A 16,579-nucleotide genomic window follows, 5' to 3' on the forward strand; every position below is an offset into this window, starting at 1 on the left:
CCCCTCCCTTCCCCTCACTCCCTCCCTCCCTCCTTCCTTCCTTCCCTCCCTCTCTCCCTCCCTTCTTTCTTTTTTGATTTTCTATATTACTTAAACATTTTTTCTCTTAAATAATGAAAGATTTCAAATACAGGAAATTGCCAATAGACAAAAAAAGAGTTAATATCACAATTATATTCTAAGAAGGCTTTATTCTCCCTACTATCTTCTATTTGCCAAAACTGAGGCTCAGCCAGGGTGAGCAGACTTGCCCCACGATCACCCAGCTTGAAAGTGGATTCCAACGTGGGTGCAGCTGGGCCCTCGGCTGTTTCGTAATCCTCACCCCAGAGTGAGGGTGAGGGGCCTGTGGGGCTCAGGTGGGCTGTCAGAGCCGCATCTGTCCACTTATTGGTGGAGAGGCAGGTTGGGGAGCAAGTACCAGGCCTGTCCCCACCACGTGCCACCCTCTCTGTCTTCCCCAGGGCTCCCAGCTCAGCGTGGACATGGCTGAGAGCGCCTCCCCGCCCTCATCTGCAGCAGCCCCGGCTACTGAGCCGGGAGTCACCGTGGAGCAGCCTGGGCCCCAGAGCCCCCCATCCTCCCCACCAGGCCTGGAGGAGCCCCTGGATGGAGCTGATCCTCATGTCCCACACCCAGACCTGGCGCCCGTTGCCTTCTTCTGCCTGCGACAGACCACCAGCCCCCGGAACTGGTGTATCAAGATGGTGTGCAACCCATATCCTCTGCAGCCTTGACTGATCGGGGCCCTGCAGGGGCTGAAGGGTGGGGGGCTGGGATCGAGCCCTGCTGCTCACACCTTGCTCTGGCTGGGAGACCTGAGGTCTGTGGTGAGGCCACTGGGCCTTGGTGGTGAGTGAGCTCAGAGGGTGGGTCTGGGGAGACCTCAAATGGATGAGGACCTGGTGTTCTGCTGATGTGAAGGTTCTGGAAGTTGCTGGTGGCTGTGAGGTCAGTCCAGTGGCTCACTGGCTCAGAGGGTCCTTGAGTGTGGGCCCCGGACCTGTGCTGGGCTGGGACTGCAGATCAGTCAGACTCTGGAGCCACCTGATGGGCTGTGACCATACAGGGGATGGGAGCCGTGATCAGGAACCGTGAGCGTGGGCAGCAGGGCAGCCGATCCCAACACACAGGGCAGGACTCATTGTCCTTGCTGTGCCTCCAAGTAGCCTCTTCCCAGGCTTCCTGCCTCTGCTTGCTGCCTCCAGTGGGCTCATGTTCCCCCTGCTTGAGACTGTCATGATTTGCTGTGGCCCCGGAGGTGCAGAGCAAAGTCCTAAACCAGCCCATCAGGGCCTGCGTGTCCCACCCAGCCTCACTTCCCACCACTTGGCTTCCCCCCGTGCTCTTCTGAGCCTCAGGGTCTTCTCACTGGCTCTTCCCTCTGTCTGAAAAGCTTTTCCCTTCCCCCTGGACCTGGCCAAATCCTTTGCTACATCCTTAAAATCCCAGCTTAAGCATCACCTCCTCAGGGAAACCCTCTGGGATTCCTCCTCTGCTTCGTATTTAACTGTCACATCTAACTGTGGAATTCTGGATCTAACATTTGCCTCCCCTGGGGTACTGTCAGATGACCAAGGTGGGGACCCTGGCACCCAGCACAGTGCCTGGCACATCGTGGGTGCTCTGGCAGTGTTTGCTGGGTATACATGGGCAATGCCAGAGCTGACTCCTCAATAAGGAAGGGCATTGGTTGGGTAGAGAGGGCAGTGGGAGGCAGGAGGAGGGCATGGCAGGAGCGAAGGCTGGAGAAGGGAGTTGTTGCAGGCAGTGTTGGAGCCCTGAGGGGCAGAGAGGAGTGAGGTGAGGCTGTAGGTGCGGCGGGAGCCCCGCAGGGCCTTGGAGACTGCATGAGGGACGGGACTGTGTTTCAAGGGCAGGATTTGAAGCAGGGGCTGGAGAGGTCTATGCTCTGGAAGGACTGTGTGGCACTGGATTGCAAGGTTAAGCTGGGGGCCAGGGACCCAAGCCATGGTGGCCTTGTGGTTTGAGGGGCCCACCAAACAATGCTCAGAAACGAGGTTCTGGTGCTTATGGCCACACAGGGCAGGGCGTGGGGAGCTGCTGGGTCAGGTGCAGGCATGCATCCTGCCCTGGAGTCCAGGGATGCCAGATACAGGCTGGGATGTTGAGACTGGCTGCAGGACTGCTGGGATCCCCTTCTGTAGGGGGCTGAGGTGATGGTGGGCCCTGGATCCCCCTAACTTTTGGAAACCAGAGGGTCTCTGCTGGAGTGGGAGGCAGAACTGGGTGTTCCTTGCTGGGTGGGGACTAAGAGCCTCCCTGCTCCTTCTGGGGGATGACTCACAGGGTCTCAGGCATGGTGAGAGGGTCTGCTCGGTAATTAGTTCACCCAGCACTCATGACGTCTGCCCTGGGACACCGAGGACAAAGAGGCAGAGCTGATCTGTCCCAGAGAGTGCCCGGGGAAGAAGGAAGCAGGGACCACTCATGTGGCTAGTTTTTTTTTTTTTTAGATGGAGTCTCGCTCTGTCACCCAGGCTGGAGTGCAGTGGCGCAATCTCGGCTCACTGCAACCTCCGCCTCCCAGGTTCAAGCAATTCTCCTGCCTCAGCCTCCCGAGTAGCTGGGACTATAGGTGCCCACCACCATGCCCTACTAATTTTTGTATTTTTAGTAGAGATGGGGTTTCACCATATCGGCCAGGCTGGTCTCGAACTCCTGACTCGTGATCCGCCCGCCTCGGCCTTCTAAAGTGCTGAGATTACAGGCGTGAGGCACCGTGCCTGGCCTACATGGCTAGTTTTAATACAAAGCACTGGGGAAACCTCGGGGGCTTGTGGCATGCGAACAGAGGAGTGCCAGGCCTGAGAAGGGGGTGACCACAGAAGTTTTGGGCCTTTAGGAAGAAAAAGACTGGCAGGAGGACCAAGGGGACAATGTCACAATGTGTCAGGGGCCTTTCCTGGGTGAGATGAGAAGAGTTGATTCTGGCTCTGTCACTTGGGTGCTGTGTGACCATGAGTAAGTCACTTTGCCTCTTTGAGCCTTAGGGGGTCTGGATGGGCAGTACTGCTCTGGGCTGGAGGCAGGGGCATGGCTCAGATGACTTGGCCTGGGAGTCTGACCCAGCTGTGTCTCTGATGGGCTGTGGCTGGACTGGCTGGGCTGCTGCCCAAGTGTCACGGAGAGGCCCCCAGTTGGGGTTGGTCGAGTCCTGTCTGCCGTGTTTGTGACCCTGGGCAGTCTCCTCTCTCTCAGCCTCAGCACCTCCACCTAAAAAGGAGGGGCCGGACGAGTAACCCCTTCCAGCCCTGAGAGCCCGGGGTGTTAGCCACACACACCATGGGGGATGCCTTGACCTCAGACACCCTGACCACTGAGTGAGCCAGCCCCCTGGGAACCCACCCTGTTTTCCACATTTCTGGCCTGTTAGGCAAGCAGAGTCCTTGGGCCCCCTGTCTCCTTGGTTTTCACCACCCGTCTTGCCTCCACCCTCAGGGCATGTGGGTCGTGGCCTGGGGTTGGAGACAGCAGTGGGGCTGGCTCAGGAGGGAGAGGAGTACTGGTTTCGGGAATAGCTGGGCCTGCCTCTTGTCTGTCTTGGAGAGAGCCCTGGGTTCAAGCGGTGGGGCAGAAAGCAGCCCCCCTCCATCAGGAGGGACTTTTCAGTCCCAGGAACTGTGCAGAGTGAGGACTCTCCTGGCACCCCCGTGGTCAGGGCTGTGGAGGCTGGGCTGGGATGGAGGTGATTCAGGTCTCAGCCTTAACTGGTGTGATACGGACTCTCTTCAGGCCTGAGATTTGGTGACTCAAAAGCACAGCAACTTCAAAGGCATCAGCTCTGGGACACTCAGACTCAAAACTTCTGTGACAGTCTAAGGGTTCAAAGTTAAGATTTAAGGCTCAGCGACACTGAAATTCTAAGCTTCTGTCATTCAAAGGCTACAAAATTCTGTGTTTCAAAGAGTGTGTGTGGCCGGGCGCGGTGGCTCAAGCCTGTAATCCCAGCACTTTGGGAGGCCGAGACGGGCGGATCACGAGGTCAGGAGATGGAGACCATCCTGGCTAACACGGTGAAACCCCGTCTCTACTAAAATACAAAAAACTAGCCGGGCGAGGTGGCGGGCGCCTGTAGTCCCAGCTACTCGGGAGGCTGAGGCAGGAGAATGGCGTAAACCCAGGAGGGGAGCTTGCAGTGAGCTGAGATCCGGCCACTGCACTCCAGCCTGGGCGACAGAGCGAGACTCTGTCTCAAAAAAAAAAAAGAGTGTGAGCCTAAGACTTCGTCGCTGTGATGCTGTGTACCTAGGAGTTGGAGGATTCTGGACCCGGTGACTGCAGCCGCTGCTGGCCTGAGATTTCCATAGCTGAATAGGGTCAGGCGGGAGAGAGGCCAAGGAGGGTTCCACAAACAGAGACCCAAGAGACTTGGCTGTCCACAGGGGGCCCCTGGAGCAGGGACTCAGTCATGGGGTGCTCAGGGTAGGCTTTAGGGCCTTGGGATGGGGTGTGGGGGGGGGGGCGGGGGGGCTGAAGGCTCTAGGATTCTTTCCTGGCCGGAAACTTCACTCCCTCCTGTGCTCCATGGGAGGAGCCTGGGGCAGTGCTTCAGCTTGCACTCCTCAATGGGACACCATTGGCGTTTGGGGCTTGACAGTGCTTTGTAGTTCTGTCTATCTCGCATATTCAATAGTAGTAGTGTCCTTCAATCATTGTGACTACCACAAATGACCTTTTGCATGTCTAGACCCTGAAGAGGGTAACTCTCTTCCCCACTGAGAACCCAAAGGGATGGTGGATGTGTAGCATGAGGGTCTGGGTGGTGGGAGCTGCTCTCATGCTGGCCAGGCACAGGAAGGGGAGGGCAGCATGGGAGGGTTCCCCAGACAGCCTGTCCTGAGCTCATGTACCTGGTATTGAGGGGCCCTGGCCCAGAGCCAGCTGCCCTTTGAAGCCTGGTGCTCCCTGACTCAGCTCCTCTTCCAGCCTGGAGCTAGGCCCTGAGTCACTGCCTGACTCACCGGAGAGCCAGCAGGCTGCTGGGACCCTCATGGAACCTGCGAGCTGGGGTGGGAAAGGGCCACTTGCCCAAATGTCAGCACTGCTCCCTGCCTGGCCTGGGCCGTGGGCATGGGCTGTCAGCTGGGGGTGCAGCTGCAAGCCCTCTGGGTTTGAAATGTCAGGGGGTAGATTGTGCTACTTGAATCACGGGAAGCTGGTATGTGGCACCGTGGAATGTGCTGGGCACGTGAATCACACAGACCTGGAGACTGGTTCTGTCTCTTGCTGTGTGACCATGGGTCAGTTTCTTAACATTTCCGAGCCCCAGTTTCCCCACCTGTCAAACACGGGTGGTCATACCCACTCCACAGGGCAATGTGACAGTGGAGCTCTGGGGACTGGAAAAGCCGCCATATGTGTGGTTATCACTCTGATAACCTGTGCCTGAGCCCCTGAACAGGGCCCTCACGTACTGCTGAGTCGACACTCTGCTTGCTGTAGATTCAATTAGACGTTGGGGACAGGTCTTTAGATAGAACATAACACCTTCAGAGGATATTTTTTCCAAGGAACATCAGATCCAATCTCTGTTACTTAGGTGAATTTGAGCTTGTTCTGCTGCTAGTGGCCATGCCCCCATCAGTGCAGACATTGCTAATTGAGCCCGGCATTCTCCAGCAGGGCACCTCTGGCAGCATGGGGAACCATCAGCCTGAAACCTATTATTTTCCACCCTAGATTAGACTTTCAGAGCCTTTCTTTCCTTTTTTTATTTTTATTTTTTCTGAAACGGAGTCTCTCTCTGTCACCCAGGCTGTAGTGCAGTGGCATGATCTTGGCTCACTACAACCTCTGCCTCCTGGGTTCAAGTGATTCTCCCGCCTCAGCCTCCTGAGTAGCTGGGATTACAGAAGTGCACCACCACGCCTGGCTAATTTTTGTATTTTTAATAAGAGATGGGGTCTCACCATGTTAGCCAGGCTGGTCTTGAACTCCTGACCTCAAGTGATCTGCCTGCCTTGGCCTCCCAAAGTGCTGGGATTACAGGCGTGAGCCAACGTGCCCAGCCTTCAGAGCCTTTCTTAGGAGCATAACTGGCTGCATGTGAGTGAAGCGCCAGGTTGAGTTGCGCTCACTTCCCTTTCCCCCTCCCTGAGCCTTAGTTTTCTCATCTCTTTAATGGGGTGATTAAAGATGTTTAGTGATTCCTGTAAAGCACCCAGCAGTGTGTCCGGCACAGAAATGTGCAGGGATGAGAGTTGATGCTGATTGCTGAAAGCATTTTGTCTGTATTATCAGCTTTAATCCTCATAACCACCCATGGGGGTAGGGGCTCTCATATTCCCATTTTACAGATGAGGAAAGTGAAGCTCAAATAGGTTGAGTCAGTTTTATCCAGGGTTGCACAGCCAGGCTGTGGAGGAGCTGGCATGAAGAGCCCGATTTCTGTGCCTCCCCAGTCCTGGCTTTTATTCAGGACAACATTGCCACCTGCAGAGTCTGGAGAAACACCAGGTTCTCCACACTCCACCAGGGCAGAGAGGAGTTTCCAGGTTCTAGGCAGTGGGGCAAGGGTCCCGCTGCCTCTCTGTAGCCTCCCTGAAGCCAACCCCTTGGGAAGTCTGCAGCCCCCTGCCCTCCTGGCATGCTCCCGGGCTGGGCCTCCTGCACGCCAGCCAGTGCTGAGCCTCCTGCACGCCAGCCAGTGCTGAGCCAGCGCTTCTGCTGTGGTGGGAAGCAGTGATGCATGGTGGGGAAGCCAGTCGGCTGTGAAGGCCGCCTCTCTGCTCAGGGAAGGGGAGGGTGCCAGCCTGGCGGGAGGCAGGAGAGGCCAGCTGCCCAATAACCCTGGACGAGTTACCCCACCCTTTGTGCCCTTGTCTCCCTGTCTGGGGTGGGGAAAGTCAGGTACCAGGTCTGGAAGGGGCCATCCAGGGTACCCATTTCCCCACCGCCCTCCTCGTGGGTGGGCCCCCGCCTCTGTGCCTTTGTGGTCTTGGTTCTCTCCTGACCCTGTCTTGCCCCTCTGCCGACTTCTGTCTGCTTCTACTCCCCTGTCTGGCTCCAACTCTCTGCCTGCCAGGGCTAGGGTCTGGATGTCTGTGCTGCTGCTTTTTTTTGAGACCGAGTCTTGCACTGTCACCCAGGCTGGAGTGCAATGGTGCGATCTTGGCTCACTGCAACTTCTGCCTCCCAGTTTCAAGTGATTCTCCTGTCTCAGCCTCCTGAGTAGCTGGGATTACAGGCGCTCACCACCACACCCGGCTAATTTTTGTGTTTTTACTAGAGACAAGGTTTTACCATGTTACCCAGGCTGCTCTCTAACTCCAGACCTCAGGTGATCTGCCCAGCTCAGCCTCATGAAGTGCCGAGATTACAGGCTTGAGCCACCGCGCCCAGCCGATGTCTGTGCTTCTAAGTGGCCGTCTGGTTCCACCCATGCACCTGGTGGAGACCCCTGCCTCTCGCACCCACTGATTTCATCTGGCACTGGGCAAGAAGAGGGCAGGGTACCCAGTCTCCTCATGGCCCCTTGGATCCCAGTCTTGTGCTGTTCATGACGAGGGTTGAGACTGTCGAAGGAGGGAATGGCTCGTGTTCATCCACTGTTCTCCCAGTCATTAGTACATCCACCAAGCCTTTCCTGAGTGTGAGCTGTGAGCCCAGCCTGTGCAGAGCACAGCTCTGGCCTTTTTGTACAGGAGGAAAACTGCTCTGGCTGTGCAGCCAGGAGACCCGTTGAGAAGCGCCTGTGGGATGATGGCGAGAAACGATGGTGGGCCAGGGTGCCAGCTGAGGGCCTGGAGAGGGGACCTGGTGCAGCTCTGGCTCCTTTAGGGTTGGTGTTAGGAGGCGGGGACTCAGAGGTGACCCCAGGGTCTGTGGCTTGGTTGCCAAGTGAAGGAAGATCTGCTCCTGGCTTATTAGACCAGTGGCCTTGGCCAAGTCCCTTGCCCTTGCTGAGCCTCTGTGTGCTCATCTGTGAAATGGCCACAGCGACCTCCAGTTGGGGATATTGAGGGGGGTCCAATGAGAGTTCTGGGGCAAGCATGGACAAACTGCTGAGTGGCAGCTGTGTGTACACTGGAGCTGACGGTGGCCCTGGCAGGGTCCTGAGCCTGCAATGGGCTGAGATGCCCAGGGCTCGGCCAGGGTGGGAGATTGTTGGCTCCTGGAGGTGGGAGGGCAGGAAGATGGGGAGTGGGGCCTGGAGAGCTGTAAATGTGTTGGGAAAAGAATGGCGCCATCTCTGCAGAAGACTCCCTCCCATTGCCTGCTGTCCCTACCCTGGTCACTTAGCCCCTGCCCCTGTCTCTGAGCAGCCCACCTCTCAGTTCTGCTCCAGACAGGGCTTCAGGTCTCTGGGACTCTCTGGGAGCTCTGGACTATTAGGAATTCCTCCCTTAATGTAATCTCCGTCCTCCCTGCCCCCAGCCCTTTCTGGTGGGGCCACTGGGAGCGTCTGGGGTTGGGTTCTTCCGTCTCTTCCTGTCTACACAGGCAGCTCCCGGGACCTTGCCCATGTGACCTCTGGTACTACCCTCCCTCCCCGTCCCCTGCACTGCAGAGAGCACTGGGCCAGGCGCCCAAAGCTGTGTGACGTTGGCAGTCACTTCTCCCCTGGGCCGCACCCCTCCTCCCTACCTTGCCTTCCTCCTTCAGGGTTTGTCCGCTGTCAAGTGCTATGTACCCAGAGGGGCTGCTGTCCCTGCCCTGCTCCACTGCTACCTGCCTCTCTTCATTTGTGTGCTGATTCTTTCCTCACTCCCCGTAGCCCCCGGGAATCGGCTAACTGAGCCTGGACTCGAGGTCTCCACCATCTGCCTGTTATCCTCCAGCCCTATTCTTCCCATTCTTTCCCTTGGGGTCCAGTGCTCTGTTCTGAAGCCCCAGCCAGCTGCTGAGGCTTCCCAACCTTTCCCCTCCTCTGCCTTTGCTCCTGCTGGGCACCACCTGTGATGCCCTTCCCCATTGCCGTGGTTCTGAACCCCACCAGCCTCACAAACCCAACTTCCAGGTACCATCGGCAGGAAGTCTTCCCTTTTCCTTGCCAGCCTCCTCAGCCCTGCGTGGGTCCTGCCCTTCTGTCCTCCCAGTAGTTGTTTGCTGCTAGCTTTGTCCCCAGCACCGGACTGTGACACCTGGAAGACAGGGCCTAAGCCTCTGACTTTACCATGCCTCCGATGCCCAGCACAAGCCTGGTGCGCTCAGGCTGGTCAGGCACTCTCCAGTTCACAGAGCTCTTCCCCACCTGCCGTGACCCATCAGACTCTCCCAACACCTCCTAAGAGGGTACAGGCATCACTGGAAGTGGCAACATATGTCTGAGTGCCAACTCCCCACCCACAGCTGGGGAGACTGAGGCCCAGGAAGGGAGCATGCCGTGCCCAGGGCCACACACTGAGTCGTCAGCAAAGCCAGAGCAGGCAAGCCCAGGACCCAGACTCTCAGGCAAGAGCCATCCCTACCCCAGCCTGCTCATGGCTGGGTGTACCCGTCTGTTTGCATTGCTGTGTAAGAATACCTGAGGGTGGGTAGTTTATAAAGAAGACAGCTTTATTTGGCTCACGGTTCTGCAGACTGTACAATAAGCGTGGTACCAGCATCTGTTTCTGGTCAGGACCTCAGGAAGCTTTTACTCCTGGTGGAAGGGGAAGGGGGAATAGGCGTGTTGCATGGAGAGAGAGGGAGTGGTGCTAGGCTCTTTCAAGCTCTTTTTTTGTTTTTTTTTTTTGAGACAGAGTTTCGCTCTTGTCACCCAGGCTGGAGTGCAAAGGTGCGATCTCCACTCATTGCAACCTCTGCCTTCCAGGTTCAAGCGATTCTCCTGTCTCAGCCTCCTGACTTGCTGGCATTATAGGCACCTGCCACCATGCCCGGCTAATTTTTTTGTATTTTTAGTAGAGACAGGGTTTTGCCATGTTGGCCAGGATGGTCTGGAACTTCTGGCCTCAGGTGATCCACCAGCCTCGGCCTCCCAAAGTGCTGGGATTACAGGCGTGAGCCTCAATGCCCAGCCTGTTTTAAGCTCTTTTAAGCAACCAACTCTTACGTGAACTAATAGAGAACTCACTTGTTACCCAGGGGAGGACACTGAGCCCCTCAGGAGGGATCCACCTCATGACCCAAACACCTCCCTCCAGACCCCACCTCCAACACTGGGGATCACGTTTCAACAGGAGATTTGGAGGAGACACACATCAAGCCATATCGCTGGGGAAGGGGCTCTTTAGAGGGGGAGGTGTCCCTTCCGCCTTCAGCCCTGGCCTAATGGGCTGTCCAGACGGGTGGCCAGCATTACTGGAAGCAGCAACACATGTCTGGGAAATTGTCCGTTTCCCTCCATCTGCTGTGGAGAAAGTTGTTTTTCTCAGAAATAAAAGTCAGCATCAGGCACCATTCCCAGGGATGCTCAGCAGGGACAGAGCAGAGGCCGCACTTTCACTGACCAGCAGGGCGGGCCCGGCAGGCATTGGAGGAGCCTGACCCCCAGGGCAACCTCAGGTACCCTGGCATGGAGGTTTCTGTGTAAAGAGAGCTGCAAGGCTGTCCCTGATCCAACCTGGGGGCATTGGTGAAGCCTGCCTGGGGGAGGGACTATTCAGCCTGGGTCTTGCTGTATAAATAGGAATTTTCCAGAACAGTTAAGGGATGGTTTTCCAGGCAGAGGGAACAGGGTAGGGCACAGGGAGGGGTTTAGTGCGGATGGAACCATGTGGGGCAGGGGCTGGATGGCAGGGTGTCAAATGCCAGTTTAGAGCTTACACTTGGTCTTGTGGGCCCTGGGGAGCCACGGATGGGTGTCTAGCAGTGGTGGGACTTGGGCAAATTCACTTATTAGAATGGTGACTCCCAAAGCAAACTGGAGGATGCTGAGGGAAAGACTGAGGCCTGGAAACCAGGTAGGAGGCCCCTACAATGGATACCGATGGATGGATTGATCACCCATTCATTTGACTAGTGTTGGAGCCCAGCTATGTGTTGGAGCCCAGCTATGACAGGCCTGTTCAGCCATATCATGTGGGACCACAGTACACCAGGCCTGGGCACCCAGTGGTGACCCTAAGGAGTCCCTAGCCTGATGGAGAAGGCAGAGCCACACCCGAATCACACTCTTGTGAAGGAAAATGGAGTCTAGGCTGGGTAGAGGGACCCTCTGGGGGGCATGGGTGACAGGCAAACAGGGCAGCCCCCTTGTTCTGAGTGGGGATGCCACAGGAGCCTCCTCCCACAAAGAAGGAAGTCTCAGAGCTAGGGCGGGAGATAGCGGGAGGGCAGAAGTGGTGAGGCAGAGAAGTGAGAGGGGGCATGGCCTCTTGGCTGAGGAAGCAGCCTAGTCAAGGGCTCAGAGCTGAGTTTATGTCACCAGGGTTCCTAATAGCCTGGTGTGTGGGCTGGGAGAGGACGTGCATGAGGATGGAAGGACATTTGGGGTCCAGATTCTGGAGGGCAAAGGGGAAGACTGCGAGGGGAGGCACCGGTATGGATGAGGGGACTTCTGTATGCTGGGCCCTGTTCCTCCTCCCGGCAGCTGAGCCGGCCCTGAGTCACCCATTTGACAGATGCAGTCCAAGGAGGCGAAGTGCCTGTCCTGGGCCACCCAGCCTGGCGGGGGCTTGGGTGGGAGACCCGAGGGGATGGGAAGTCTCGTAGTTGAAGGAGAACTAGAAAGCAAGTTGGCCAACTGATGAAGGGCCAGCCCCTGCCAAGAAATTGAAGACATGATTGGATTTTTACTGGTCCGTCCTGCCTGGGCTTCTGCCCTGCTGCCTCCCTCAAACTGCCTCATGATCCCATTGAGACACAAATGGCCTCATTTGTTTTCCTTGGAGAGAAATCAATATGTCTTTTTAATCAGCCAGGATGTCTTCTGCTAATCTGTCTCCAGATCTCCTGTAGGACCACCTTTCACGTTTCCATCCTCATCTGCTGAGTGGAGCCATGCTTTGCTCTCTGGTCTCCCTCTTCTTCCCCAAGTTCAAATCCTGACACCAGTGCTTATCCTGCGTGATGCTGAGCAAGTTATTTGGCCTCTCTGAGTGCACTTCCAAGCAGGAGGAGAAGGCTTGGTTGACTGAGATGTGCTGTGCAAATGTGAGGGCTTGTGGTGCTGAGCCGGGGGAAGAGGCTGAGGTGGAGGTGGACAGAGCAGGAGGTGCTGAGGACTGTACCTGGCTTTTCCCAGTGGAGCAGTGGGGGAGGCTCCCAGCCCCACAACCAGGTCACAGTGAAAGGGTGATTGTGGATTGACTCTCCCCAAGGTGCAGTCTGGGCTTCACCAAGTGCAAGCTTGATGACCTCAGGCAAGTAACCCCTCCTCTCTGGGTCTGTTTCCTCATCCATAAAATTGGGGTGGGGTGGGCTATATCAGTGGTTTTCAATCGGGGTGACTTTGCCTGCCAGGGGACACTTAATAATGTCAGGAGATGGTTTTGGTTGTTCCAATGTTGGGAGGGCATGCTACTGGTTTCTAGTGGGTAAAGGCCAAATACCCTACAGTGCATAGGATAGAGTCCCACAACAAAGAATTATTCAGCCACACTCGGTCTGAAAAACCCAGCCCAGGCAGTCTCTGAGATCTCTTGAAGCTCTGAAAGTGTGGAACAGTATGGAGTTGGGGGCCTTGGAGGGAGGGCACCAAGACTGAGAGTGGGGATCTCTGAAGGAGGAGGAGGAGATGGTACAGTCACATAGACTTGGATTTGAACCCTGGAGCTACCATTTACTAAAATGTCACACTCCCAACCACCTTCCTGTACTCCCACCCACCCATCTTCCCCCATACACTCACTCACCCATCTTTACTCAACACCCACTTTTGCTTCATCCATCCATCCATCCATCCATCCATCCATCCATCCAACTGTCCCTTCATCCATCTAACCATCCATCCAAGCATCCAACTATCCAAGCACCCAACTGTCCATCCATCCATCCATCCATCCATCCAACCATCCATTTATCCATCTAACCATCCATTTATCCATCTAACCATCCATCCATCCAAGCATCCATCCATCCAAGCATCCAACTATCCAAGCATCCAACTGTCCATCCGTCCGTCTGTCTGTCTGTCCATCCACCCAAGCATCCAACCATCCATCCATCCAACAATCCATCCAACTGTCTGCCCATCCAACAATCCATCCATTCATCCAACTGTCTGTCCGTCCATCCATCCATGTATCCATCCATCCATCCATCAATCCACTGTCCATCCATTTACCCAACGAACCCTCCAACCACTTCCAATCAATATGTCTTTTTAATCAGCCAGAATGTCTTCTGCTAATCTGTCTCCAGCTCTCCTGTAGGACCACCTTTCACATTTCCATCTTCATCTGCTGAGTGGAGCCATGCTTTGCTCTCTAGTTTCCCTCTTCTTCCCCAATGGATCCATCCATCCATCCATCCATCCACCCACCCATCCACCCACCCATCCACTGTCCATCCATTCACCCATCCAACCCTCCAACCACTCATCCATTCAAGCAACCATACATTAATCTATCCAACCATCCATCCACCCACCCACCCACCCATTTAGCCATCCATCCATCCATCCACCCACCCATCCACCCAGCTATTCATCCATTTACCTAGCTTTCCATCTCTTCAGGCATTCATCTGCTTATCCACCCATCCCTCCACTCAACCTTTACATTCATGCATTTATCCACACATCTTCCTAACAATTACCTATTTAATCAACATGGACCCCGCTACCCAAAAACCTATTTACACATCCATTAACCCATCCACTCATCTATCCATTCATTTGTTTGGCAGATGCTTGTTGATTATCCTCCCAAATTTCTCACCCATTCTACCATCTGCTAAATGCCCAGCAAAAACCCATATTGGGCACCATCACTCATCCTTTGTACCACTCACAAGGCCTTTTGTATCTGGCTTATTCTCCTCACCACCTGCTGGACTGTGAGCTCCTTGAAGACAGGTTCCATGTTCCAAGAATGCCTGTTTCTTCCCTAGACCTTGGCCACTGGCCCTGCACATAGTAGGTGTGCAGCACAGCTTTTGATGAGGTGCATCCTGGCAGGCAAGGTTGGAGGTAGAGGTTGTATGGCTTGAAATGAGGCTGGAGGGAGACCAAGAGTGCTGGCACAAAGGGCCTTGTATGCCAAGCCAACGACTTTGGAAAGAAGGCATTGGGGAGCCACAGAAGGCTTTTGGTTTTGAAACGACTGTCTGGCTGCCATGGAGGTGAGGGATGTATCAGAGGATACAAGGCTATAGGAGAAGGCTGTTCAGGAAGGAGAGAATGCAGCCTGCCTGGGGCAATGGGGCATTGAGGAGTGGACAGAGAGGAAAGGTTTAGGTGGTGAAATGGACAGATCTCCGAGATGGATGTGGGGCAAGGGGAAGGGAGGTTCCAGAGAGTTCTAGTCTGGACAACTTCCAGGACTGGTGGTGGGGGTGCATCCTTCATGGAGGTGGGACATGCTGGGGGAGAATTTAGTGGTCTGGGGAGAATATGATACATCCCATCTGGACGCGATGAATCTGAGGTTCCCAGAGACTTCCCAGCACTATGTCTGGGAGGCCTGGTGCTCAGCAGTCAGGGTGCCTGGGACTGGGACAGACTTGGGACCTGTTCAGCTGTAGTCATTTAGGCTGTGGAAGTGGGTATGGGGTCAAGGAGAGGATATGGGAGACCAGAGGGCTGGGGCTGGAGGAGCCCAGCATTTAAGCGACAGAACCACAAAGTGGGAGGAAGACCAGTCTAGGGGCTTGTGGTGTCTCCTGAGAAAGAGAGTTTCTAGAGCAGGGGTCTGAACCTGGGGTTCATGAGCTTCTTGCATGGGCAAAAGTTGCATCTTTGTTTTCCCTGACCCCTGACTGAAATTTAGCATTTCTTTCTGTTATGGATGGAGGAAACAAACCACACTGGTATTATTAGCAACTCCTGTGGCTGTCACCCATAGAAATCACCAATATTTCCATGTCACATCATGGTCCTTATAGAGCTCTCAGAATATCATTACAGCCATCACTTTGAGGCAGAGTCACTTAGCATCTAGTCCAGCACCAGAGCTTGCTACTTACTGTGTTGATAAGAAAGAACATATGTTTCTCTATCAAAAATTTGTTTTAAAAATATTTTGATAACTACTTTAACATAACTGCCTTCCTTTGTAGTTCTAGGCTTTTTTTTTTTTTTTTTTTTGAGATAGAGTTTCCCTTTTGTCACCCAGGCTGGAGTGCAATGACACAATCTCAGCTCACTGCAACCTCCAACTCCTGGGTTCAAGCGATTCTCCTGCCTCAGCCTCCCAAGTAACTGGGATTACAGGCATGTGCCACCATGCCCAGATAATTTCTTTGCATTTTAATAGAGACAGGGTTTCACTCTTTTGGTCAGGCTGGTCTCGAACTCCTGAACTCAGGTGATCCGCCCGCCTCGGCCTCCCAAAGTGCTGGGATTACAAGTGTGAGCCACCGGGCCCGGCCTTTTTCTTTTCGTTTTTTTTTTTTTGAGAGTGAGTCCCCCTCTGTCACCCAAGTTGGAGTGCAGTGGCACTATCTTGGCTCACAGCAGCTTCCGCCTCCTGGGTTTAAACGATTCTCCTGCCTCAGCCTTCCAAGTAGCTGGGATTACAGGTCTGAGCCACCACGCCCAGCTAAATTTTGCATTTAGTAGAGATAGATAGAGTTTCACCATGCTGACCAGGCTGGTCTCGATCTCCTGGCCTCAAGTGATCTTCTCATCTCAGCCTCCCAAAGTGCTGGGTGGGATTATAGGTGTGAGCTACCATGCCTGACTGTAAACTTTAAAAAAAAACAAAAAAACTTTTAAAGTTCTTTTTTTTGTTTCTTTTTTAGCAGTGGAGTCTCACTATATTGCCCAGGCTGGCTTTGAACTTCTGGGTTCGAGTGATCCACCAGCCTCAGCCTCGCTAGTAGCTGGGGCTGTAGCTCACGACTGCACCTGGTTTGCTAATCCTACACTTCAACATTTAAAAACATGCATTTGGCCTGGCACTGTGACTCACACCCGTAATCCCAGCGCTTTGGGATGCTGAGGTGGGCAGATCATGAGGTCAGGAGATTGAGACTCTCCTGGACAACATGGTGAAACTCTGTCTCTACTAAAAATACAAAAATTAACCAGGCATGGTGGCATGTGCCTGTAATCCCAGCTACTTGAGAGGCTGAGGCAGGAGAATCACTTGAAGTACGGAGTCAGAAGTTGCAGTGAGCCGACATCGTGCCACTGTACTCCAGTCTGGCGATAGAGTGAGACTCGGTCTCAAAAAAAAAAAAAAAAATGCATTTAAAAACTTTACTCTGGCTGGGTGCTGTGGCTTACACTTGTAATTCCAGCACTTCGGGAGGCTAAGGTGGGTGAATCACTTGAGGTTAGGAGTTCGAGACCAGCCTGGCCAACATATAATGAAACCCTGTCTCTATTAAAAATGCAAAAATTAGCTGGGCGTGGTGGCACACGCCTGTAGTCCCAGCCACTTGGGAAGCTGAGGCAGGTGAATCACTTGAACCCGGGGGGCGGAGGTTGCAGTGAGCTGAGATTGTGTCACCGCAATCCAGCCTGGGTGACAGAATTAGACTCTGTCTCTTTTTTTTTTTTTTTTTT

The 16,579-nt window shown here is 54.4% G+C and overlaps 1 protein-coding gene across 1 annotated transcript in view; it reads left to right on the forward strand.

Moving 5' to 3' along the window:
- The window catches only part of CACNA1I (calcium voltage-gated channel subunit alpha1 I), a 138,617-nt gene that overhangs the window by 12,775 nt on the left and 109,263 nt on the right, over positions 1–16,579 (forward strand). The window contains exon 2 of the mRNA XM_017859840.1: positions 465–718. Coding sequence (XP_017715329.1) covers positions 465–718 — 254 coding nt within the window. The remainder of the gene's footprint in view (positions 1–464; positions 719–16,579) is intronic.

The sequence above is a fragment of the Rhinopithecus bieti genome, unplaced genomic scaffold, assembly GCF_001698545.2.
Source record: "Rhinopithecus bieti isolate Rb0 unplaced genomic scaffold, ASM169854v2 scaffold_51734, whole genome shotgun sequence".
NCBI lineage: Eukaryota > Metazoa > Chordata > Mammalia > Primates > Cercopithecidae > Rhinopithecus > Rhinopithecus bieti.